This window comes from Ascaphus truei, chromosome 12, assembly GCF_040206685.1.
Source record: "Ascaphus truei isolate aAscTru1 chromosome 12, aAscTru1.hap1, whole genome shotgun sequence".
Lineage (NCBI taxonomy): Eukaryota > Metazoa > Chordata > Amphibia > Anura > Ascaphidae > Ascaphus > Ascaphus truei.
Window position 1 is genome coordinate 8,360,735 of NC_134494.1, and position 26,428 is coordinate 8,387,162.

The following is a 26,428-nucleotide window of genomic DNA, read 5'->3' on the forward strand; positions in this document are numbered from 1 at the left end:
ATTACAACATATACTACCCACCCACTAATACACAACCCAACTACTGTATGTGTCCCCACATATATATATATATATATATATATATATATATATATATATATATATATATATATATATATATATATATATATATATAATTTCATACACTACTAAATGAGGTTTCTCTCCTCACCCAACATTTCAAGGTCTGGATGCAGTTAACGTGAGTCAGTGGTAACTTAACATGGTGTTAAGCCTATTCTAATGAGATCAGTAATGGGCGTTGTTTTTTAATATATAATTAGCTTTGTGTATTGGTGTTAACATCAGGGAACATAACGTTTGTTACTGGTCATTAAAAACTTTATGAGCCCTGACTTAATGAAGCTTTGTGAAACTGGCTCTAAGTGCTTGTGTTCTGGGTGTCTCAATTTCATGCAGATGACCACAAGGTGGCATGTTTTATGAAGATTTTGTGATTGTCCACCAAAGTAAATGCTTAACTTTAAGATTAAGGGGTTATTTAACAGCCAGATCTGCCATCTGCACTTGCCAAGGTGCAGCATACAAGTACAACAAAAACTTTATCACAATTATTTATTGATTTTTAAAACCCTTTGCTTTCAAAGGTAATTGTTTTTTGATACAATTTTTGTAGATATTTCCAAAAGTCTAATAAAGTGTACTGTATAGGAGTACACCAAAAGGTCCCAAATGACAGCGCACCACAGACCAGAGTTTGATTATATCATGGTCTAAATGTGCGACTAAAGACAAACAGTTTAAAATAATGTTTATTTACACAAATATAGATAAAAAGGTAAATCCTAGATCCTAAATCTCTAAAGTGAGAGATATAAACCTCTAGCTAGAGGCTGTGCATGTAGGCATATACTGATGTAAACAGCCACTCAGATCATAGTATAATTCGTAAATGCTTCTGCTGCAGTATGCCAAAAATAGCCTTCAAATGAAGTATTTAATTCAACATCGTGGCCTAAATACTATGCTACAGCTTAAAATAGCTATGTAGATTACCAACTCACGTACTGCACAGCACCAAAAGCATTACTGGAGAGGGCTGCATATGACATATCCAGTCAGTCACGTGACTCTATTAGGTATGCAAACCTAAGCATGCACATGAACACCTAGCAGCACTTTACCAATGCCGTACAAGAGCAGCTACTTACTCATTTGCTGCAAATTCATTAAAGACGTTTGCAGCACCTACAGAACTGTTATTAAAGTGTTACATACTATACATGGATTAAACCACATGATTCTGTAAGAACTGTTGAGCTGGATTGCCGGAAACGACACACGGCAATAACCATAACACTGCACTGGCATTGCGATACAGGGAGATATAACACTCTTATGTATGCACTCAATATTGTGCTGGATATGATACACACTACAGCTTAAAATATCTATGTTGACAACCAACTCACAAACTGCACAACACCCAGATACTGGCATCAAGATACAGTGAGATACAACATTCCAAGATATACACCTAATATTGAGCTGGATATGGTCTTGATACATATGTAAGTGATACCAACAAAAGTACCTGGTATAGCACTAAAGTATACATATACTAGGAGATTAGACCAACAGAGACGTGCTACCAACATCAGTATAGCCTTCTCAGAGTCACTGTGGTATACATTACCTACTTCTCTCTGCAATAGAACATTTACTCTTGTACACCTAGGGACCATACATTGATATATTAATATCTCTCCCCCATAATTCCTTCGAGATGATCTATTCTATGATTATCAGTACACTATTCTACTGAGTAGGTATTCACCGCATTTGTGTGGTTTATACCTTCAGACCTTCTTTGAATTAAATACTGTACATCATTTGAAGGCTATTTTTGGCATACTGCAGCAGAAGCATTTACTAATTATACTATGATCTGAGTGGCTGTTTACATCAGTATATGCCTACATGCACAGCCTCTAGCTAGAGGTTTATATCTCTCACTTTAGAGATTTAGGATCTAGGATTTACCTTTTTATCTATATTTTGTTTAAATAAACATTATTTTAACTGTTTGTCTTTAGTCGCACATTTAGACCATGATATAATCAAACTCTGGTCTGTGGTGCGCCGTCATTTTGGACCTTTTGGTGTACTCCTATACAGTATACTTTATTAGATATATTCTACCTATTCCCTGGCAGCACGCGATCTCACTATGGGGGCTTGAGTGAGGTAACACACATTTTCCATATATTTCCAAAAGTCTAAAGACAGATTTGTTTTTACATATTTTCTCTGTAACTAAGGACTGCCAGTAAATGCATGTCATACTTCTCTTAGTTTAAATTCACCATCAGTATCGTAAATCAAATGTTGTCAAACTCGAAAAAGAAATAATTAAATAAAACAAACGGTTAGACATCTTTAAAATGTGCTTCATGGAGAAAGCCTCTCTTCTGTTTACATTTTCTTAAGTGAGTGAGAAAACGGATCCTACAGTATATTGCACACAAAGAATTTCCGAAGTTCATTAGTATATCATAACAATGAATTGCCTAATTTTTTGTAGTTTATTTAAAATATTCAGTAAAATACACACAGGATCATTTGTGCAAAAATGATTTAAGTAATCCTTTCGCTGCCAGAGGAGCGAGCAATATTGCGCTGCAATGTTTTGCAGGCCACTTTGACATAAAAAGGGTTAATATACTGTTTGGTAACTTTTACAAACTTTCAAGAGCACTTTTCCTTAGGTCAAGCCATAAAAATAATTATCTTTTAACCACCCAAAAAAATTTAAAATGTCATTCAATTGGTGCTGCCTTGGAATTCATTTCTGTGTGAACTATTTGGGATAAGCATTTACCAAATTCTTCCAATATCATTTGTTCTGCAACACTAGCAGAGTATTGCTCTTTTTCGGCTTCTTCTCCTTGTGCTAGAAGACAAGCACATGTTGCTTCCACCACCTCCCAGGAAATACAGGTGAATCTAAGCCTAAATGTATAAAGAAAAATATACATATTAAGTGTAAATGGTAATATATTATTAGTACACATAAACAGATGCAGCGGCCATTATCCGATCATTTCTCGGAATGGTTTTCGAGATTTCCCCAAGATTCTTTCAAAATTTGATTCAGCAGACGATTCGCCCATCGGATTTACACAGCAGATGTCCGTGCTGTTTTAATCCTACCGGGGTCACCCTGTCTGTAAAAGACACGCAGTAAGCGATAGGCTCAATCAGTTACTCTAACTGCGCGCCTTTCACAGGGGATCGCGGGGGTTTTATTTAATTTTAAACATTACAGTAATGTAGGAGGGGGTCTCCAGACCGGAATAGCATTGATTTCATGTCCAGGGACCCCCTACTTCCTGAGATACAGGCCCGTTATGGGGTGCCGGTATCTGCGCCATGTAGAATTCCTGTGGGTCACGTGACCGTGGGATCTAAACAAAGCAGAGGGATACCCGCACCCCATATCTGGGCCTGTATCTCGGGAAGTAAGGGGATCCCTGAGGCTGAAATCAACTTTGTTCAGCTCAGGAGACCCCCTGCTCACACACACTATAAATAAAAATAAAATGTAAGCAGCTTCATTACCTTAGCAGCTAGCCGCTAATGCAATGAAGGGATTAAGGCACAACACTGTAGCAGGTTTATTGGGGCAGAGGGGCTGAGTGAAGGTGTATTTGGCCCTTCACTCACCGCCTATACCCCCAATAAACATTACAATATATACTACCCACCCACTAATACACAACCCAACCACTGTCTGTGTCCCCACATAAAACATTTTTTCCTTTTACTGCACAGGATTGATACCAGGGGCCAGCGGGGGACCTTGGGTGGTTCCCACAGGTGTCCATGGCCTCCAGGTGGTTCCAGTGGGTGTCCAGGGGGCCCCGCTGGCCTGCAGTATCAATCCTTTGCATAACAAAATGCAATACATTCAAATACATACACACACCCCAATACACACAGTACAGTAATGGGCAAAATTACTATGATCCAGATATGGATAATAGTGCATTTGCCCATTTAAAAAATAACATAAATTAGCAGGATAAAGTAAATTAAAATGGCACGTACCCCTGCCAGGATGATGACTTTCCTCTTCCTCATGACAGTCGGTGTCCTCTGTGGGCATCAACAGCACAATAAAAAAAATTGACTGGCATGGTGGCACTCCCATGCCCTGTGGGCATGAGCAGCCACTATGCCAGGCAACATGCATCCTGCCAATCTTCAAAACAAGCCACTAATAAAAAAACACATTCAATTTTTATCTTAAACATGCCAGTCAATTTTTTGTGGTATTTTTTTTTTTTTTTTTATAACTTAAAATTTTTATTGGTGTAATGTACAGGAACAGTTTATATCACAGCAGGTACATATGTAAATAAAGTGAATTATAAATCCAAATTAATTTATATAATAAAAAAAAGAATGACAGTACATTGCGTTATGGATGGTAACAAGACAACACAAGACAGGACAAGACTAACCGAGACATCACCCGGCCCGCGGTAGATCGGCTGCTTTCATATTCTTGTTGCCGTTTTAGTTGGGGCTTCTAGACATCATCCTGGCTAGGTAAGTTTCAGATTTCTTTCGGCCTGGGACTTCTCATGTCCAATTGTTCATGTTAACAGTGAGCTTAGTGTAGGGATGATGTTGGAACAGCCAGAGGAGAATGCATCTAGAGCTATCAATGCCATATTGTGGCACGCTCCACCCCGGGGATGTCTGTCTGGGCCAGCCAGGGTATCCAGATCTTCAGATAATTGTTGCCAGTGTCATTGTATTGTATTGTATTGTATGTCTTTATTTATATAGCGCCATTAATGTACATAGCGCTTCACAGCAGTAATACATGTGGTAATCAAATAAATAACAGATAATATAAATAACAGATCATGGGAATAAGTGCTTTAGACATTAAGAAAGGAGTCCCTGCTCCGAGGGGACCAAGCTTGTTAATTTCTCCATCTGGCAGACATGCCAAATCCTGTTCCGAATCTTGGGGATGGAGGGGATCTCATTAAGTTTCCATACTGCTGCGATCTCGCACCAGGTCGCTAGGGAAAAGTGCCCGATTAATTTATTATTTGCCTTTGAGAGCCCTTATAGTGGTTTGTTCAGGAGGAACAGCCACGGGTTGAGGGGAATCGAGAGGCCCAAGATCCTCTGAGTCCAATTTCAAATTTCTTCCCATAAGGGGCGATCCGGGGGCAAGACCATAGCATATGTAACAGGTCAGCCGACTCTCCGCACTGTCAAGGGCACAGCGGGGAGAGTCCCGGCACATACCTTGATAATTTTAGTGGGGTGTGGTACCATCTCATTAGGACTTTATATGCATTCTCCTTTAGTGTGGTGCAGATTGAGCTTTTGGCAGCCGCTAGATAGATATCGTTCCAGTCCTCATCTTCTAGGGATTCCCTATGGTCAGATTCCCACTGAGATCTGTATCTCGGGTGTCCCTGTCCGTGGTCAGCAGAACCCACCACTTTTCCATATAACTGCGATGTGAGTACAGAAGTGTCTGATTCTGCCAGACAGAGCTTTTCAAAATTGGTCAACGCTGAATAAGGAGCTAGTTTATTATAAAATGCTCGGACCTGCAGGTACTTAAAAATTCAGAATGGGGGATATGCTTTTCAGATCTGATTTGCTCAAATGATTTAATTTTGTTGCCACTGCCCTCCATGTCTCTAAGGCGCGCATAGCCGGCCGTTTTCCAACTAGAGGTACTACTGCACTGCAGACCGGGAGCAAAATCGGAGTTCCCCCAAAGAGGGGACATCAGGGAATTTTTGGTGGTGAGGGAGTGATTGTGCTTTGAGGTGGTCCATATTTACAGCAAGTTGGTCACAGAGGAAAGCGGCATGGCAGCACCTGTATGTGCTTTTTTGGGGAGCCAGATCAAGGATTGCAGCTATATCGGGGCACAGCTTGCCCTTTCTATTTCCACCCATCTTTTCAATGCAGGGTTGGAGTGCCATTGGACAATTTGGCTTAATTGCGCCGCTTTATAGTAGGACCACAGACAAGGTACCGCTAAGCCCCCTGCTGTGGAGGGTTTTTTCATGGTCAATTTGTTTACTCTCGGTTTTTTACCGCCCCATATAAATTTGGAGATATCAGACTGAAGCAAGAGTAGGTTTTTCAGTCTCAGTGGCACCGGCAGTGTTTGGAATAGGTATAGGATACGGGGGAGAAGATTCATTTTGATACTTTGTATCCTACCTATCCAAGAGATTCTATGGGAGGACCATTTTGAGATGTCAGCTATTAGTGATCTGAATAGGGGGGGTAGTTTGCCTTATAAATGTCTCTAACATCCTTAGTAATATGGACTCCCAAGTATTTAATCTGGTTCTGTTTCCAATTAAAATTGAAATTTAGCTTTAGTAGCTTTTCAACCTCTGTGGGGAGGCTGATGTTTAGAGCTTCTGATGTAGATTGATTTTGAATCCAGATATTTTAGTGAATTTGTCTAGCAGATTAAATAGATTTGGCAGAGACGTGAGGGGTCGAGAAAGTAATAATAGAATGTCGTCAGCCTATAGAGCTGCTTTGTGGGATTGCGAGTCAATATTTACCCCAACTATATCAGGACAGCCACGGATCAGAGCTGCTAAGGGTTCCATACAAAGGGCAAACAGGAGGGGGGATAATGGGCACCCCTGTCTCGTGCCACTTTTAATTTGGAATTGGGCAGATGGAAAGCCCTAGTGTATGACCCTAGCAGTAGGGCCTGAGTAAAGTGCTATAATCGCTTCACTCACCCTTTCCCCAAATCCAAACGCCCGATCGTCTCTTTTAAATACGGCCAGTCGATCCTGTCGAACGCTTTTTCGGCATCCAGACTTAACATCATAATTTGTGATTTTCCACTGTTAGCCAATTCCACGAGATCAATGATTCGTCGGGTATTATCCGCTGCTTGTCTACCTTTAATAAATCAGACTTGATCTGGATGTATCTGTCTGGGCAGGATCTGACTTAGTCTATTGGCCAGCAGTTTGGCGTAGATTTTAATGTCAGTATTAATCAGGGAGATTGGTCTATAGCTTTTGCATTCCAGCGGATCTTTGCCTGATTTATGGATTAGTGATATAGACACCCGGAGCCTCTCTCCAGGGATTGGGGCTCCCGCCAATATTGCGTTAAACATTCTGAGCAGCCTTGGGGTAAGCACTTTGCGAAACTTTTTATAGTACAGCCCCGAGAAGCCATCCGGGCCCGGGGCCTTTGATGGTTTCAATTCTTTTATCACCGTGGCTAATTCCTCCCCAGTGAAATCCGCCCCTAGGCTCTCTCTTATCGTATCTGGTCTGTTAGCCTTTTCGTAAAATTTCCTCTTGGACCAACATAACGAATTGTCTGCCCTGGACATCAAAAGCATATTTAATTCAATCTTAGTATCTTTCAAATCCTTGAGGACCTGCGGATCTGTTTTTTTTTTATGTCTCTCAGATAGGGAGCTTAGTTTAGACTGAGTGTGATAATTTTAACGTCCCTTTCCCGCTTGCGTCTCGCCGCGACACTTATCAACGTGCCTCTGAGAGTCGCCTTGTGAGCCCCCCATAGAGTTAACTGGGATTCCACAGAGCCTGTGTTGATTTCAAAGAATTGGTTAATTTCTTTACCAATGTATTCACATATATCAGGGATTTTTAAGAGGGATTCATTGAGTTTCCAATTAGCCCCCAGTCTGCCATGTTTAATTTGGTTACACCTTAACTCAATAGGTGCATGGTCTGACTATGAAATATCATGGATTACCGCACGGGCGACCAGCAGGACCAGTCTACTAGAGACGAAGAAGTAGTCGATTCTACTATATGAGTTGTGAGGATAGGAGTAAAACGTGTAATCTCTCTCCAGCGGGTGCAACTCTCTCCAAATATCCGCTAGATGGTTCTTCAGGAGGCCTGAGGTCAGGGAGAGTCTCGCTTTTTTGTTACTCTCTTTGGGGGAGCTGGATCTATCTAGTGCTGGCTGAAGGGCTATGTTAAAATCCCCTGCAATAATAATATGGCCCTGTGCCCAGATATTCAGAGTTTGGAACAAGGTATCAAATTATTTTTCGTCTTGCTCGCAGGGAGCGTACACGGCTGCAAGGGTAATAGGTTGCTCATGTATGGAACCCGTTAGGATGATGTAGCGACCTTCCTTATCTTTTTTAACTGTTTTAACGTTAAAGGGTATCTTGTTGTGGAAAAGTATAGCAATTCCCCTCTTTTTTTCAGGGGCTGATGAGAGGAAGAACTGCGAGTATTGCTTATCCATGAAACGGGGGGCGCAATGAGTTTCTTGGAGCATCAATATGTCGGCACCCCGCCTTTTATATTCTGTAAATTCTATCTTGCGTTTTAAGGGGCTGTTGAAACCCTTTACGTTATGTGAAATGATGTTAAGGGCCATCTAGTGGTAGTGGGTGTGCAGGGCGTATCATGAGCCATAGTCTTACCCCGTTCCTAGGGCCGAGATATCCGTCTGATGGATTGACTGATGATGTGGAGATGTCTTTACCGCATATTCCCTTGCCGTCTGCTCCTCTTTCCTCTGGGGGGGGAATGGGGGAAATGGGAGGCCAGGGCCCAGGGAGGGGGGACACATGAAGGTAGGAAGGGGCAGGGAAACATATAACACATAACGAACAAAGAGACAAAAATGACAGCGTAAACAGTGTGTTTCTGACAGTGAATACATAGAATTGAGAAGATCTCACCTGGGGTGGACCCAGAGAGATCCTTATGCCCATAGGTATGGCCTGACAGACCGTCCATAACGGTGGACTTGTCTGTGTCCCGAGGGACTAGCCTCCTAGGGACTAGAATACGACCCATTACCAGGGAATGGGTCGAGATAGGAGAAGCCTGCAGCGGAGGTAGTCCCCACCAGTGCATCTTAAAGCATTATTTATATAAACTTGTACCAGCAATATATCAACTAATAACTTTTGTAGATAATAAAAACTTTTACAAACACCTCAAACGACAACACTCAGAGGGTATCGTGAGTAACTATAGGGATGTGTGGGAAATCCCACCTCTAAACCTCCCCTCTGAATCTTGCATACCTTAACCTTTACCCCTATATGACATTTCTGTGTAAAGCCTAACTACATCCTAACCTGTGGCTAACTTGGGCTCCGCCTAGTATCCGTCCCCTAAACCGTTCGGTCTGATTTAATAGTATACTGCTGCCCTTTTGTCTCCCCCCTCCCCTGCCTTCCTGTCTCTCTCCCCCCCTCCCCTCCTTCTTGTCTCTCTCCCCCCTCCCCTCCTTCTTGTCTCCCTCCCTTACCTCCTTCTTGTCTCCCCACCCCTCCCCTCCTTCTTGTCTCTCTCCCCCCCTCCCCTCCTTCTTGTCTCTCTCCCCCCCTCCCCTCCTTCTTGTCTCTCCCCCCCCCCCCTCCCCTCCTTCTTGTCTCTCTCCCCCCTCCTCCCCTCCTTCTTGTCTCTCTCCCTCCCCTCCCCTCCTTCTTGTCTCTCTCCCCCTCCCCTCCTTCTTGTCTCTCTCCCCCCCTCCTTCTTGTCTCTCTCTCCCCCTCCCCTCCTTCTTGTCTCTCTCCCCCCCTCCTGCTTTCTTATCTCTCCCTCCCCCTCCTGCCTTCTTGTCTCTCTCTCTCCCTTCCTCCTGCCTTCTTGTCTCTCTCTCTCCCCTCGCCCCTCATGCTTACTTGTCTCTCTCTCTCCCCCCCTCCCGCTTTCTTATCTCTCACTCCCCCCCTCGAGCGCCACTCGTCCGTGGTTGCGTGCGCATGCGCGTGCCCGCGCCAACGTTAGAATTGGAGGGGCGGGACCGGAAGAGGGGAGGCCGCCATCTTGGAGGTGGCCGGAGGTGGCCGTCGGAAGCGCGGCCAGCACGCCTCTCCTCTCCTCGGAGGCACCCGCACCACCCAGGAGGGAAGACGGCCGCCCCTCCAGAACCCGCGGTGGGTCGCCAGGCACATCCCGTCCGTGCCCGAGCCCGCCCGCGCCAACGTGGGGCGCCGGAAGCAGAGGGGGCGGGACCGGAAGAAGAGGGGCGGGACCAGAAGAAGGGGGGCAGCCGCCATCTGGGAGGTTCCCGCTCATCCCAGCAGGAAGAAGGAGGGAAGATGGCCGCCATTCGAAAATCCACGACAGATCGCCAAGTACGTCCATGACGACGCCTCCCGGCAGCTCGTCTGCGCTCTGGGTCTTCTGATTGGGGCAGTAGTGATGTCTTCTCTAGACGAATCAGGGGTAGCTCAGCTTCCCAGGAGTGTCATTTTGGGCCATCGGGGTATGTTACAGGTTTGGCTGACGTGGATTTGTCTTTAGCTTTTAGTTTTGGTGGGGCACGGCCACGGAACCAGCCCTTCTCCAGGAGGTCACCGGAGCCTCCCCCATTTGAGGAAGGACGTGGGGAGGACCCAGGGGACCCTGAAGACTGCTCAAGGCCCAACCTGCGCAGAAAAGCCCCACCATCCTCTGGTCTTCTTAAGGTATGTGGGGTGCCATTTTTTATCACAAGCAGAGCGAAGGGGAACAGCCAGCGATACTTTATGGGGTTGTCCCGCAGCGCTTTTGTGACCGGCCATAAATTCCTCCTCCTGGCCAACGTAGCTTCGGCTAAATCTTGAAATACTTGGAACTGGACCTCGTCAAATTCAGTATATTTTTGGTTCCTGGTCTATTGGGATATGGTTTCCTTCATTTAAAAAAAATGGAAACGGACAATAATGTCTCTGGGGGGGTCCCCTTGTTGGGGGCGGGAGCGGAGCGCCCTATGGCACCTATCCAGGTGTCTATCTGTTTCAGATCCGTCTGGGTTTGGGTGTTCAACCCAGCGTGTGATGAAGTATTCTGGGTCTGTTACAGCTTCCGGCACCCCCCTGATACGGAGGTTGTTTCTCCTGTCTCTGTTGTCTGAGTCTTCCAGTTTGTCCCCTATCTCCCACACCTGGGCCGACAGGGAGCAACCTCAGCTTTAGTTTGCTGCAGGGCTGATATTTTTTTGTCAGACTTTACCTCCAGCGTGTTGGTCCGTTCTCCCAGGGCGTCCAGGTCTTTGCGTAGGGTCCATAGTTCAGACTTGAAAAATGTCCTCATCTCCCCACATAATTCTTTTATATCCTTAACCCTGGCCCACTCCTGGTCTCTAGCTCCTGCGGGTGGTCTGTTTGCCCCTGGATCTGTGTCTGTGACCGTCTCATCGTTGGGCAATTGGGGGAGAGGTCTGTCCTTGTTCCTGCTCTCCTTGCTTTTCCCACCCGTCGCCATTGCTGCAGGGGACTTGCAAGGGGTTTTATGGAAGTAGCTTGCTACTGAAGTGACTTTTCTGCCCCTTCTTGTGGTCAGCGGCATCCCCCGCTGTTCAGATACTGGAGGATGTCTTATTGTAAATTTTTGTGCCAAAAATGCTGAATATTTAGTTAATTGTTTGCACTGACGGGCTGGAGCTCAGCTAACAAACATCCATGCACCACAGCTCCCAAGCTCCGCCTCTCTTTTTGTGGTATTTTTAAGACTAAAATTGAATGTGTTTTTTATTAGAAGCTTGTTTTGAAGATTGACAGGATGCATGTTGACTGGCATAGTGGCAGCTCATGCCCACTGTGCATGGGAGTGCATCCATGCTAGTCAATGTTTTTATGGCATTTTTAAGATTAAAATTAAATGTGTTTTTTATAAGTGGCTATTTTTGAAGATTGGCAGGATGCATGTTGCCTGGCATAGTGGCTGCTCATGCCCACAGGGCATGGGAGTGCCACCATGTCAGTCAATTTATTTTATTGTGCTGTTGCTGTTGATGCCCACGGAGGACAAGGACGGTCATGAGGATGAGGACAGTCTTCATCCTGGCAGGGGTATGTGCCAGTTTAATTTACTTTATGCTGCTTATTTATGTGTTGTTTTAAATCGGAAAATGCACTATTATCCATATCTGGATAATAGTAATTTTGCCCATTACTGTACTGCATGTATTGGGGGGTGGGTGTATTTATTTTAATGTATTGCATTTTTCTTTTATGCACAGGATTGATACCACAGGCCAGCGGGGACACCCGGATACCCACGGAGACCACCTGGAGGCCCCTTGACATCCGTGGTGACCATCCGAGGACTCCCGCCGGCCTCTGGTATCAATCCTGTGCAGAAAAAAATAAAAATGTACACATCCTACGCGTTTGAAGACTCTAATTGTGGGTCACTTCCTCAGGGGTAGGGTATTCTGACACAGCTAGGACTCCATAGCTGGAAGCATCTGGAAGTGACGTCAGTAAGAGAGTCTGAGCGGTGATGAGTCAGAGGAGTCAGGACTGTGCGGCTGATCGGAGAGCCTGAGACCAAGCTACTAATTTGGGACCAGAACACCAGTGGAATCCACATACTAAGTCTTATATTCTAGTAATTTCTGTGAGTAGGATTCCAATTTTTACTCAGCGGAGGAAAAAAGATATTTGAGCAAGTGTACATGTGTACACATTTTCTGTCTAGATTGTTGTAACGATCTTTTATTTTTGTTTTTTGTTTCCATATGGATTATTACATTATATACAAATTAAATGGGGATAAATTGGGGGAATTCTTGATGGAGAAGGATTTAGGAGTGTTTGTAGACAGCAGGCTTAGCAATAGTGCCCAAAGTCATACAGTAGCTGCAAAGGCAAACAAGTTCTTATCTTGCATCAAACAGGCAATGGAAGGAAGGGAAGTAAACATAATTATGCCCCTTTACAAAGCATTAGTAAGACCACACCTTGAATATGGGGTACAATTTTGGGCACCAATCCTCAGAAAAGACATTATGGAACTAGAGAGAGTGCAGAGAAGAGCCACCAAATAAATAAAGGGATGGAAAATCTAACTTATGAGGAGAGACTAGCTAAATTAGATTTATTTACATTAGAAAAGAGGTGTCTAAGAGGGGATTTGATAACTATATACAAATATATTCAGAGACAATACAAGGAGCTTTCAAAAGAACTATTCATCCCACGGGCAGTACAAAGGACTCGGGGGCATCCCTTAAGGTTGGAAGAAAGGAGATTTCACCAGCAACAAAGGAAAGGGTTCTTTACAGTAAGAGCAGTAAAATGTGGAATTCATTACCCATGAAAACTGTGATGGCAGATATAATAGATTTGTTCAAAAAAAGGTTTGACATATTTTAGATAGGAAAGGTATACAGGGATATACCAAATAATATTTGAAACCAGAGACAGAACATGAAACACAGACAGAGCTCAGTGCACATCCAGTGAAACTTATACACGGTACAGTGCCTAAATATATATGTATAGATATCTTTTGAATTAAATGGTCTTTTAGTTTAACATTTTGGCCAGTGTTGCAAGCCCTTGAGCCACTACACGGCAGAGCACATCTCAAGGGTGGAGATGGAGGGTTGGTCAGCGCACGGGATTTAGCTCGAACATGGAGATAAGAAGATATGGAACTTGAAATTAGTGTTTTGGTAGCCAAACAGTACAATAGAGAGTAAAAAAGTTTTCCTTTAGGATACTTGATATTATTAAAAATATTTTAAAAAGAGAAAATTTCTTAAATAAAATTCTTAAATAAAAATGTGTGGTTTATTGAGCTATTTGTGGGCAGATGCAAAATATGTGCTATATGTGGATGACTAGCAGGGCTTCTGTGTGTTTGTATAGCCTGCTGTTGGTCTGGGGTTAAAAGGGATAATGGGGCTGGTTAGCAGAGTCTAGTGTGCAGTCTTTCCTTCACGGAATGCTGCCAGAAGCAATGAATGGCTTTCTCACCCTCCTAGTGGAGGCAGTATGTGAGTTGCTTCTCTCCCGGGTGCCCAAATTGAAAGAAAAGGGCCGAACTCGGTGAGTGAGCAAATAAGATTTATTAGGTACAAAAAACAAAATAACACTCACGATACAGCTTTGAAAACAGCCCAGCATCAGCCCGATCGTCCGGTATTGTTCCTCTCACCAGTGTGGCTCCCGTGGTCGCGTCCGACGGCGGGACCGGAAGAGGAGGTCTTACCGGATGTCAGCAGGCTGGCTGGGTCCTTCAGTCAATGGGCTCCGGCAGGGAACTACGCGTTTCGCAGTGATGCTTCGTCAGGTTCCTGCCGGATGCCCTGTGTCTTCCCTCTTTATAGGCTGATATCTAATTGATGATTGGATTGGCATCAATTGGTGCTGGTACAATTACATGGCGTAAAACAACCTTTATTCCTTGTTGGGTCTTGGACTATTGTCCAATGATGTGAAAAAGTGATTAAAAGTGTTAAAAAGCTAAATACATACATAAATACATACAATGGTGGTGTAGATAGTAATAATATTATATAAAGCAGTTAATCATGCACACATGATATCTATTCTCCATATTAGATTTCTGGGATTCTAGTTATCTCTCTTGTGGTGCAAACAATTAGTGATTAGGGCAATATGCACACGTCTTTAAACAAATCTCTTAAAATTGGAGGCAGGTGCAGCAGAATACATTGTGACCTTAACCTTTAAACATTTTGTTAAACGCATTGACTTGCATTCCCAAAATGGCTTTTGCATTTAGAATTTGCATTTCTGTGGTGTGTAACATTTAAGCTAAATGTGTTCATGGCTCTGCCAGTATGTGAAACAGCTCAAGTTCTGTTTTTAAAAAGATGAAAAATTAAAAGTTGTAAAAGTGAATAAATTTAGAAAATATAAAAAATATATAAAATATAAAATATAAGAAAATGGAAATTTTGTGGGGCAACCATATGGTATCACTTATGTGTTCAATAATAATCAGTGCTAATAAACATTTGGTGTGTTACCCAGGCTGACATGATATTTTAAAAGGTATTTTAAGATTTATTTTAAAATATTTGAAATATTTGAAGTTCTTGTATATGTCTTGACTCCCCCTTGTGGCTAGTTTAGAAAATAGCAATGGTATCTTAATGAAATAAAATATATTCTTTAAAATGATAGGTCAGTAGTTCAAAATAATGATCAGTAATTTAGAAATGTGTGGAACTCAAATTTTAGTGTGTATTTCCAGTGTTTATAGTGTGTGGTTCATTGGGGATTTGACCCCACGGTCATAATGGCCCTCACTCAATAGCAGTGTGATAAGTTAGCTATGCTACACAGAGGCAGATAGACTCCATATACTCGTTGGTATAATAGCAAACATGTGAACATAAAGAATATAGAAATATGTACGGTGAAGGTGATAAATAACAAATATGAGTGAATCATCAAATTGCGGCGGTACTGGTACAAAAGTGGGAGAGGGATGGAGAGAAAGGAGAGAAGAAGAGAAACATAATTAGTGTGTTAAAATATATATATATATATATATATATATATATATATATATATATATATATATATATATATATATATATATATATATATATATATATATTTTTTATTCAAGAAGGGATGAAGAGAAAAGACAATACAGACAGGGACACCAATATGATGACCAATGGAAATATAAATCTCACACCACCAAACACAGCGATTACCACGAGCACCATCACAGGGCCAGATCTCCCATAGAAAACCACAGAGCAAGATCTCCGCTAGAACAGAGAGAAAATAGATATGAAAGGGAACGTAGCCCAAGGAGAGATCAAAGGTCACCACCCAGACACTCAGGACATTCTGGGCCTTTTTTAGAGAAGGCCCCAGTGAGGAAAGCCCCCCCTCTAACGACACAGAACAGATATTTACTCTTAGAAGGACAGAGAGAACAAGACTCCCCGAACACAGGGGCCAGAAAAAGACCACACGAGGAAAACGGGGAGGAAGAAATCAGCAGAAAAAGGCCAGCAACTACCTCCCAGAAAGCCCTAAGGTCATTTTTAAAAAAGCAGACAATATAAAGAACAAACTAGCACCCAGTCTTTTCAGAACTGATAACACCAAAAGGGAAGAGAATTGGCTATCAACAGCCAAGGTTTTTTTTAAGTGCAGCGCCTGTAAAGCTTGCAAACAAGGGTCAAACGACAAAATAGACTTTTCATCACATGTAACAGGTGAACAATTCAAAACCAAGCACTTTATCAATTGCAAGAGCGACTACGTGGTCTATCTACTAAGCTGCCCCTGTGGACTCCAGTATGTCGGCCGCACCAGCCAACCACTAAGGGTTCGTATATTAGAACATATTGGTAACATCCGACGACAGGTTATGACCCATAGCGTGTCAAAACATTTTTCACTACAACATCAGGGAGATCCCTCTGGCTTGACCTATAGAGCCATAGAACAGATTCCCCCCCTTTGGAGAGGGGGAGATAGACTTACAAAACTAGCAAGAAAGGAGACACTATGGATTTATAAATTAAAGATGCTAGCACCCCAAGGACTTAACATTGACATCGATATCGGGGCTTTTCTTGAATAAAACATATATATATATATATATATTTTTTAACACACTAATTATGTTTCTCTTCTTCTCTCCTTTCTCTCCATCCCTCTCCCACTTTTGTACCAGTACCGCCGCAATTTGATGATTCACTCATATTTGTTATTTATCATCTTCACCGTACATATTTCTATATTCTTTATGTTCACATGTTTGCTATTATACCAACGAGTATATGGAGTCTATCTGCCTCTGTGTAGCATAGCTAACTTATCACACTGCTATTGAGTGAGGGCCATTATGACCGTGGGGTCAAATCCCCAATGAACCACACACTATAAACACTGGAAATACACACTAAAATTTGAGTTCCACACATTTCTAAATTACTGATCATTATTTTGAACTACTGACCTATCATTTTAAAGAATATATTTTATTTCATTAAGATACCATTGCTATTTTCTAAACTAGCCACAAGGGGGAGTCAAGACATATACAAGAACTTCAAATATTTCAAATATTTTAAAATAAATCTTAAAATACCTTTTAAAATATCATATCAGCCTGGGTAACACACCAAATGTTTATTAGCACTGATTATTATTGAACACATAAGTGATACCATATGGTTGCCCCACAAAATTTCCATTTTCTTATATTTTATATTTTATATATTTTTTAAATTTTCTAAATTTATTCACTTTTACAACTTTTAATTTTTCATCTTTTTAAAATCAGAACTTGAGCTGTTTCGCATACTGGCAGAGCCATGAACACATTTAGCTTAAATGTTACACACCACAGAAATGCAAATTCTAAATGCAAAAGCCATTTTGGGAATGCAAGTCAATTCGTTTAACAAATTGTTTAAAGGTTAAGGTCACAATGTATTCTGCTGCACCTGCCTCCAATTTTAAGAGATTTGTTTAAAGACGTGTGCATATTGCCCTAATCACTAATTGTTTGCACCACAAGAGAGATAACTAGAATCCCAGAGATCTAATATGGAGAATAGATATCATGTGTGCATGATTAACTGCTTTATATAATATTATTACTATCTACACCACCATTGTATGTATTTATGTATGTATTTAGCTTTTTAACACTTTTAATCACTTTTTCACATCATTGGACAATAGTCCAAGACCCAACAAGGAATAAAGGTTGTTTTACGCCATGTAATTGTACCAGCACCAATTGATGCCAATCCAATCATCAATTAGATATCAGCCTATAAAGAGGGAAGACACAGGGCATCCGGCAGGAACCTGACGAAGCATCACTGTGAAACGCGTAGTTCCCTGCCGGAGCCCATTGACTGAAGGACCCAGCCAGCCTGCTGACATCCGGTAAGACCTCCTCTTCCGGTCCCGCCGTCGGACGCGACCACGGGAGCCACACTGGTGAGAGGAACAATACCGGACGATCGGGCTGATGCTGGGCTGTTTTCAAAGCTGTATCATGAGTGTTATTTTGTTTTTTGTACCTAATAAATCTTATTTGCTCACTCACCGAGTTCGGCCCTTTTCTTTCAATTTGGGCACCCGGGAGAGAAGCAACTCACATACTGCCTCCACTAGGAGGGTGAGAAAGCCATTCATTGCTTCTGGCAGCATTCCGTGAAGGAAAGACTGCACACTAGACTCTGCTAACCAGCCCCATTATCCCTTTTAACCCCAGACCAACAGCAGGCTATACAAACACACAGAAGCCCTGCTAGTCATCCACATATAGCACATATTTTGCATCTGCCCACAAATAGCTCAATAAACCACACATTTTTATTTAAGAATTTTATTTAAGAAATTTTCTCTTTTTAAAATATTTTTAATAATATCAAGTATCCTAAAGGAAAACTTTTTTACTCTCTATTGTACTGTTTGGCTACCAAAACACTAATTTCGTGTTCCATATCTTCTTATCTCCATGTTCGAGCTAAATCCCGTGCGCTGACCAACCCTCCATCTCCACTGCAACTATAAGAAGATTCCGGGCTTTATCTTCTCTACTGGTCCAGCTGCAGAAAACAACAAGGGCAAGTATACACTACCCTTTCTTTGGTTACACTTCACCACACAGGCAGCATCACAAGCCTATACAAATAGGGAGCGCCCCAACCTCTTTTCTTTTTGTCACATCTCAAGGGTACCTAACACTAATATAAATTCTTAATAACCTGTGCATTACCAGGAAGAATGATTTATAATAAATCTGTCAAAATTAGTTGCATAGTTTTAAGTCTGATTGAAGCTCTTATTAACCTGTACATTACCTGGAAAAGCACTCTGTATTAGATTTGTCACAATCAAACTGCAAGCAAGCAAGTTCCCCAGAAAGTGGGAGATGCAATGGAGTGAGCTTTTAACCATTTAAATGTGGGAGGGGGTGAGCTTCAAACTAGGTAGGAGGAGCCACCCTCCAATCAGCTAAGACCAGCTTCACAAGAATTGTAAAACATACAGGACACCTACAAGCTCATATTGAACCCCCAAAATAACCACAACATATATATAGGCATATAAATGTCACAGAGGAGTGCTACTGAGCATGGCAATATATATTTAAAACCAGAGACAGAACATGAAACACAGACAGAGCTCAGTGCACATCCAGTGAAACTTATACACAGTACAGTGCCTAAATATATATGTATAGATATCTTTTGTGTTTATTTTGGGGGTTCAATATGAGCTTGTCGATGTCCTGTATGTTTTACAATTCTTGTTCAGCTGGTCTTAGCTGATTGGAGGGTGGCTCCTCCTACCTAGTTTGAAGCTCACCCCCTCCCACATTTAAATGGTTAAAAGCTCACTCCATTGCATCTCCCACTCTCAGGGGAACTTGCTTGCTTGCAGTTTGATTGTGACAAATCTAATACAGAGTGCTTTTCCTGGTAATGTACAGGTTAATAAGAGCTTCAATCAGACTTAGAACTATGCAACTAATTTTGACAGATTTATTATAATTCACTCTTCCTGGTAATGCACAGGTTATTAAGAATTTATATTAGTGTTGGGTACCCTTGAGATGTGGTCTGCCGTGTAGTGGCTCAAGTGCTTACAACACTTTGGCCAAAATGTTAAACTAAAAGACCATTTTATTCAAAAGATATCTATACATATATATTTAGGCACTGTACCGTGTATAAATTTCACTGGATGTGCACTGAGCTCTATCTGTGTTTCATGTTCTGTCTCTGGTTTTAAATATATATTGCCATGCTCAGTAGCACTCCTCTGTGAGACTTATACGCTTATATATATTTTATGGTTATTTTGGGGGTTCAATATGAGCTTGTAGGTGTCCTGTATGTTTTACAATTCTTGTTCAGCTGGTCTTAGCTGATTGGAGGGTGGCTCCTCCTACCTAGTTTGAAGCTCACCCACTCCCACAACTAAATGGTTAAAAGCTCACTCCATTGCATCTCCCACTCTCAGGGGAACTTGCTTGCTTGCAGTTTGATGGTGACAAATCTAATACAGAGTGCTTTTCCTGGTAATGTACAGGTTAATAAGAGCTTCAATCAGGCTTAGAACTATGCAACTAATTTTGACAGATTTATTATAATTCACTCTTCCTGGTAATGCACAGGTTATTAAGAATTTATATTAGTGTTGGGTACCCTTGAGATGTGGTCTGCCGTGTAGTGGCTCAAGGGCTTACAACACTTTGGCCAAAATGTTAAACTAAAAGACCATTTTATTAAAAAGATATCTATACATATATATTTAGGCACTGTACCGTGTATAAATTTCACTGGATGTGCACTGAGCTCTGTCTGTGTTTCATGTTCTGTCTCTGGTTTTAAATATTTATTGCCATGCTCAGTAGCACTCCACTGTGAATCAGGCAAAAAGAGGGGGAAGGGGAACACAAAATGAATGAGTCCCCTAAAGAATTCACTAACTGCACACCTACATATTGTAAAATCTAACTTTTAATAAATTTACTTAAAACATATATTACCAAACGTAGTGTACTATGTGTTTTTAAAAAATGAATTAAATATTCAATAGCATGCAACCCTGTCAATAAATGTATGATTGTGCAAACCCAAATACAATATTCCTGGGTTTGACAGGACAGTGGATGCTGAAAGTCAGGGTATTAACCCCTCTGGAGTATAAATGCAGACTGTAGGTAACCGTATCCTACTCAGTGAGCCTTTAACTGGTCAAAGACACAGCAATCCTGCAATGATATATATAGCAGCGAACACCTATGGTTGTATTAAATGCATATGCTTAAGAAGTGACGCTGACACAGACGCAATCAATCCACAATAACCCTCAGTATAGTTGAGCTGGTACTCACAGTGCCATTGACATAGAGTTACCCAGCAGAGAGGCTTAGATTGTGTATATATCATGTATTGTGTATAGCAGGAAAACAGACTCACTGCCTGTTGTTATATTTATCAAGCTAATGCCGTCTGCATAGATAGAACCAGGAGACTTAAGGCACTACATTAAAACAGCTCCAAGTAGGAGACTGACACAACTGCGCGTCCAACACACGTTTCCCTCCAGCAAAGGAGCTTCTTCAGGGACAAATTATTATTACTGGGGGAGAGGGGACTGAAACCTTTTATACCCCAGCAGTACCTTAATTAGTCATTAATGATTAACAGCTGTTGCACATACACAGTGCATCATATACCTAAGTACACCTCCTGAACACACATATGGCCATAGTAAGCAATAAAGACAATTAACTACACATTCAGATGATAAAGTGTCTTTTAATTATGTTGGTACGATTGTTTTTAGTTCTTAGAACTCACCTATATGATCGGCGTGTAGAGCTGCACTGCGCATGTGCAGGGTGTTGGTGAACAAAGCAGATCCCACCTAGTCCTAGTGCGCATGCGTCGGCACTTTGAAAATATTTGCCAAGGTCCTAGTAACGTAATGGAGGCATGCGCAGGGACTTAGAAGCTGCTGATCATCAGCCCTTCAACTGCGCATGCCTGGGGACATAGTAATGTCCTCCTGCACTCACACTACCTTCCTGTGCATGCGTGGGCAGTTTAGATTCTCCCACCTTACCACAGCGCCCCGCGCACGCGCAGGAACTGGGCAACTTTCCAATTGAACCGCAGGAGCTGAGTGTGCATGCGCCGGGACTCTGAAAATTTCACAGCTTATACATCTAATCTCGCCTCGCACAGCGCATGCGTGAGGACTTTGAAATGAAAACAAATGTCCATCACTGCTAGCGAGTGTGCGCTGAGTCAGTTGACAGTGTCTGATCGCATTTACATCGCGCATGCGCAGACAGGTGGAGAAGGTTGCTTTAGGATACTGATTTAAAGTGACATGATATTTGTACCATGCCACGGGATATAGGTACTGTATTTAACAGGGATAGAGAAGTAACAGCAGGACCTTAGTCCACTGTATTTTAAGGAGTGATTACTAGTGTATAGTTCTTTCTTTATGGTCCCCCAATGTTATTTCCTCCACAGTGTGTCATAATGTAATGTAGTGATAAAAATGAAAATAAAACAAATTTTAAGAAACAAATAAGTGTATATATGCGTGAAGTTATTTTCTGCACCGAGTTAATTATACGCATATACACATGTACACAACGACCAAACACCACTATTGGGTATTTAGAGCTCTGGTATTACAGTCAATAATATAATAAATGATATTAATAATCCTATAGTTTATATCAATACCTACAGCTGGGAACCAACATCATGGGCATGGGAAATAGCCTGGCTCTTCGTGAATTTTTCGCATATGTAAATTGTATATTCACATCTAACCTACAGAAAAAATGATGAAGGATAAATATGAATATCAAGGTCCAACCAGGGGGCGCTCTCGGGTCAAATAAAGGGTGTGAAAGTAAACCCCTCATTGAGTCCATTAGGGCTCCTAGTTTTAAGTTTGTAGATCCATTCTGCTTCGATACAAAGCAGAGATTGGTCAATATTACCCCCTCTCATGGGACATTTCAACTGATAAATGCCCATGAACTTGATTACACTAATATCGCCGTTGTGATATTGTGTGACGTGTCTGGCGACTGAAGTCTCGGCAGAGTGCTTGATGGAATTAATGTGTTCTAGAACACGTCTGCGGAGTTGTCTTGTCATTTTTCCAACGTATCTCTTGCCACAATTACATGTGATAAGATAGATAACGTTGGGAGTCCGACAGTTGATAAAGCTGTCCACACAGAATTGAGATGTACTGTCATGATTTGTGAACACTTTGCCGACGTCAATATGTCTGCATGCTTTACACCCTTGACAGCGATACATGCCCTTCACAGGGCTCAGCCAAGTTGTAATTCTTGGACGCTGAAAATGACTATTCACGAGTGAGTCTCGTAGGTTCTTAGACCATCTGCTGGTAATAGTGGGTTTAGAGCCTATAACCCTCACCAAGTCATCATCCGCTTGAAGGAGATGCCAGTGTCTAGCGAAAATCTTTTTAATGGCCCACCATCTTTTATTGTAGGTGCCAATGACTCTAATAATTTTGTCCTTAGATTTAACCTTGTTATTGGACAAAAGTGAACACCTATCACTATGTAGTGCCCGATGGTAAGCCTTGTTCAGTGTCTTGATGTTATAGCCACGATTAAGAAACCTAGAGCACCCACATTTACAATTACCATTATTATTATATACTTTTTCACTTTACTCAATTAGTGTGGCCCTGTGATCACTCCCCAACCCTCCCCTTGTTTTCTAAGAGCACTCCACTGTGACACTTATATGCTTATATATATGTTGTGGTTATTTTGGGGTTTCAATATGAGCTTGTAGGTGTCCTGTATGTTTTACAAGTCTTGTGCAGCTGGTCTTAGCTGATTGAAGGGTGGCTCCTCCTACCTAGTTTGAAGCTCACCCCTCCCACATTTAAATGGTTAAAATCTCACTCCATTGCATCTCAAACTCTCAGGGGAACTTGCTTGCTTGCAGTTTGATTGTGACAAATCTAATACAGAATGCTGTTCCTGGTAATGTACAGGTTAATAAGAGCTTCAATCAGACTTAGAACTATGCAACTAATTTTGACAGATTTATTATAAATCATTCTTCCTGGTAATGCACAGGTTTTAAGAATTTATATTAGTGTTAGGTACCCTTGAGATGTGGTCTGCCATGTAGTGGCTCAGGGGCTTACAACACTTTGGCCAAAATGTTAAACTAAAAGACCATTTTATTCAAAAGATATCTATACATATATATTTAGGCACTGTACCGTGTATAAGTTTTACTGGATGTGCACTGAGCTCTGTCTGTGTTTCATGTTCTGTCTCTGGTTTTAAATATATATTGCCATGCTCAGTAGCACTCCTCTGTGACACTTATATGCTTATATATATGTTGTAGTTATTTTGAGGGTTCAATATGAGCTTGTAGGTGTCCTGTATGATATACCAAATAAGTAAACATGGGAAGGATGTTGATCCAGGGATTAATCCGATTGCCAATTCTTGGAGTCAGGAAGGAATTTAATTTTCCCTTTATGAGATATCATTGGATGATGGGACTCTGCGGTTTTGTTTGCCTTCCTCTGGATCAATAAGTATAGATATAGGATAAAATATATGTTGTCTAAATTTAGCATACAGTGGCGACCGCCTTTAGTCTAAATCGGCTAGATCCGCGATTTTCAGATTATCCCGATTATGTGCGGTTTTGTGTCGTTTTCGCCCGGAGTGAACTGCGTTACTTTCGCGCTCGTGATATTAGCATTTTATTCTCGCTGTCTGCAATACTGCAATGCCGTGTAAAAACTCAGGGGGGCGTTTGCGAGCTGTTGTCTTGGAAGTCTAATACCTTCGCGGTTCAACCTACATCAGTACACAGTCTGTGTGTGCGCGCGCAGTAATTGTAAATTTGCATATTTAAAGTATACATGCATTTGCGGTGCTGTGCTGCTGTACAGTATGTCTCATTTGAAAATTGTTGAAATGCATAGGCGTGTACAGAACTGTAACAGTGTCACATTTCTGCATATACAGCGCTCTCCCCTCGCTCAGGATAATTAACTGCACTGCAGGGTATTTCAACTTCTTATCTTCTGTGCAATGCAGTACATCTCTCCCACACCATTCCTTTGAACATGTGTCTGGTTTCAATCACATTGCTGCTTGACAGCAGGAATTTACTGCGCATGCGCCTGTAACTTCGCCCACCACTGCTTGCTTGCCTGAGTGAGTGACCAAAAAAAAATTAAGAATTTTTTTTATTGTAATTTTTTTTTTTTTTCTCCACAAGCCTGCAAAAACCATCTCACTGTAGCTTTTGTCTGCGACCCTCTGCGTTTGACTGCACATGGTTGATTTGTGTGCTTTTTACGTACTGTATTTGGGGGTGTATTATTATGATAAACTGCCTTTTGAAATTAAAGTATGTCTTTAGCTTTGAACTTCATGCGGCTGTCTTTAATTTTTGGAATCTTGCCATTGTGTTTTGAATCCGTCCATAGCCGAGCTTCAAAGCCTCACTGCACCTGCGTGTAATCCTTGTTCAGATGGGAGCTACTGTATTTAGTTGCTTAGCTGCTTACAGCGCATGAGTCACCCAACCCCCCCACCCTCCACAAAGTCATTCGACAGTCACCTGCACAGAGTCATTCATTTTCTGAAGTTAGTCATTGTGTTTTTAATCCGTCCCTAGCCGAGCGTCAATCGCCTCACTGCGCCTGCGTGTACTCTAAGCCTATTTGAGATGGAAGCTAGCTGCTTACTGAGCATGAGTCACCCAACCCCCCCGTCTCCACAGAGTCATTAATTTTCTGAATCTTGCCATTGTGTTCTTAATCAATCCATAGCTGAGCTTCAAAGCCTCACTGCTCCTGTGTGTGATCCTTTTTCAGATGGGAGCTATTTAGCTGCTTAGCTGCTTACTGCGCATGAGTCACCCAACACCCCCCTCTCCACAGAGTCGTTAATTTTCTGAATCTTGCCATTGTGTTCTTAATCCGTCCTTAGCCGAGCTACAGTACAAAGCCTCACTGCGCCTGCGTGTAATTATCTTTGAGACGGGAGCTTTGAGGCTTTGTTTACAGCAACGTTTTGGAAAATCCCTTCTCGAATTTGATTTGCACAGAGCATCACCTTGATATTATAATAATAATAATAGCATGTTTTTGTATAGCTCTGTTAGTTACAGTATACGTAGCGCTTTCCAGAGACATTTTGCAGGCACAGGTCCATCCCTGTCCCGTGGAGCTCACAATCTACTGTATGTTTTTGGTGCCTGAGGCACAGGGAGATAAAGTGACTTGCTTTTTATGTACTGTATTTGGGGGTTTATTGATCAAATTATTATGATGAACTGCCTTTTGAAATTACTGTACTCTACTCTACAGTATGTAATTTCTTTGAACTGCAGCACAACTAATTCTTCATCCCTCCCCCACGCACACACAAACTCTTTTTGACAGATACCTCCACAGAGTCATTCATTTTCTGAAGTTAGTCATTGTGTTTTTAACCCGTCCCTAGCCGAGTGTCAATCACCTCACTGCACCTGCGTGTACTCTAAGCCTCTTTGAGATGGGAGCTAACTGCTTACTGCACATGAGTCACCCAACCCCCCCCCTGTCCACAGAGTCATTCGACAGACACCTCCACAGAGTCATTCATTTTATGAAGTTAGTAATTGTGTTTTTAATCCGTCCCTAGCCGAGTGTCAATCACCTTACTGCGCCTGCGTGTACTCTAAGCCTCTTTGAGATGGGAACTAGCTGATTACTGCCCATGACTCACCCAACCCCCCCCCCCCCAACCCTTTGAGGCTTTGTTTATGGTAACGCTTTGGAAAACCCCTTCTCGAATTTGAAATGTAAATCTGATTTGCACAGCATTGTGAGAATTGAGAGTAAAAAAAATATTAACTGATTCATGCTGTTTTGACATTCATTCTTATACTGTGGGGGTGGGGGGGGGGGTGGTTGTTGTCAATGATTATGATTACCAGGAATGTGAATAAATATTTTTTTTATTTCATCAGGAACAAAAAAATACAAATATAAAAATAATCATGAATAATACATAATGCAGTCTTTATTGAGTTCTTCTGGCAGATTGAAATTGGATAAACATTTAGAAAACATTTGTAAAACATGGCGAAACAT

At 41.9% G+C, this 26,428-nt stretch overlaps 1 protein-coding gene across 3 annotated transcripts in view; it reads right to left on the minus strand.

The window, feature by feature from the left end:
• Positions 1–2,118: 2,118 nt before the first annotated feature.
• Positions 2,119–26,428, minus strand: part of LOC142463887 (tesmin-like) — a 365,821-nt gene continuing 341,511 nt past the window's right edge. For all 3 annotated transcript variants that reach the window (XM_075566708.1, XM_075566710.1, XM_075566707.1), the window contains one exon: positions 2,119–2,973. In XM_075566708.1, the coding sequence (XP_075422823.1) occupies positions 2,781–2,973 (193 nt within the window). In that variant the 3' untranslated portion in view covers positions 2,119–2,780. The remainder of the gene's footprint in view (positions 2,974–26,428) is intronic.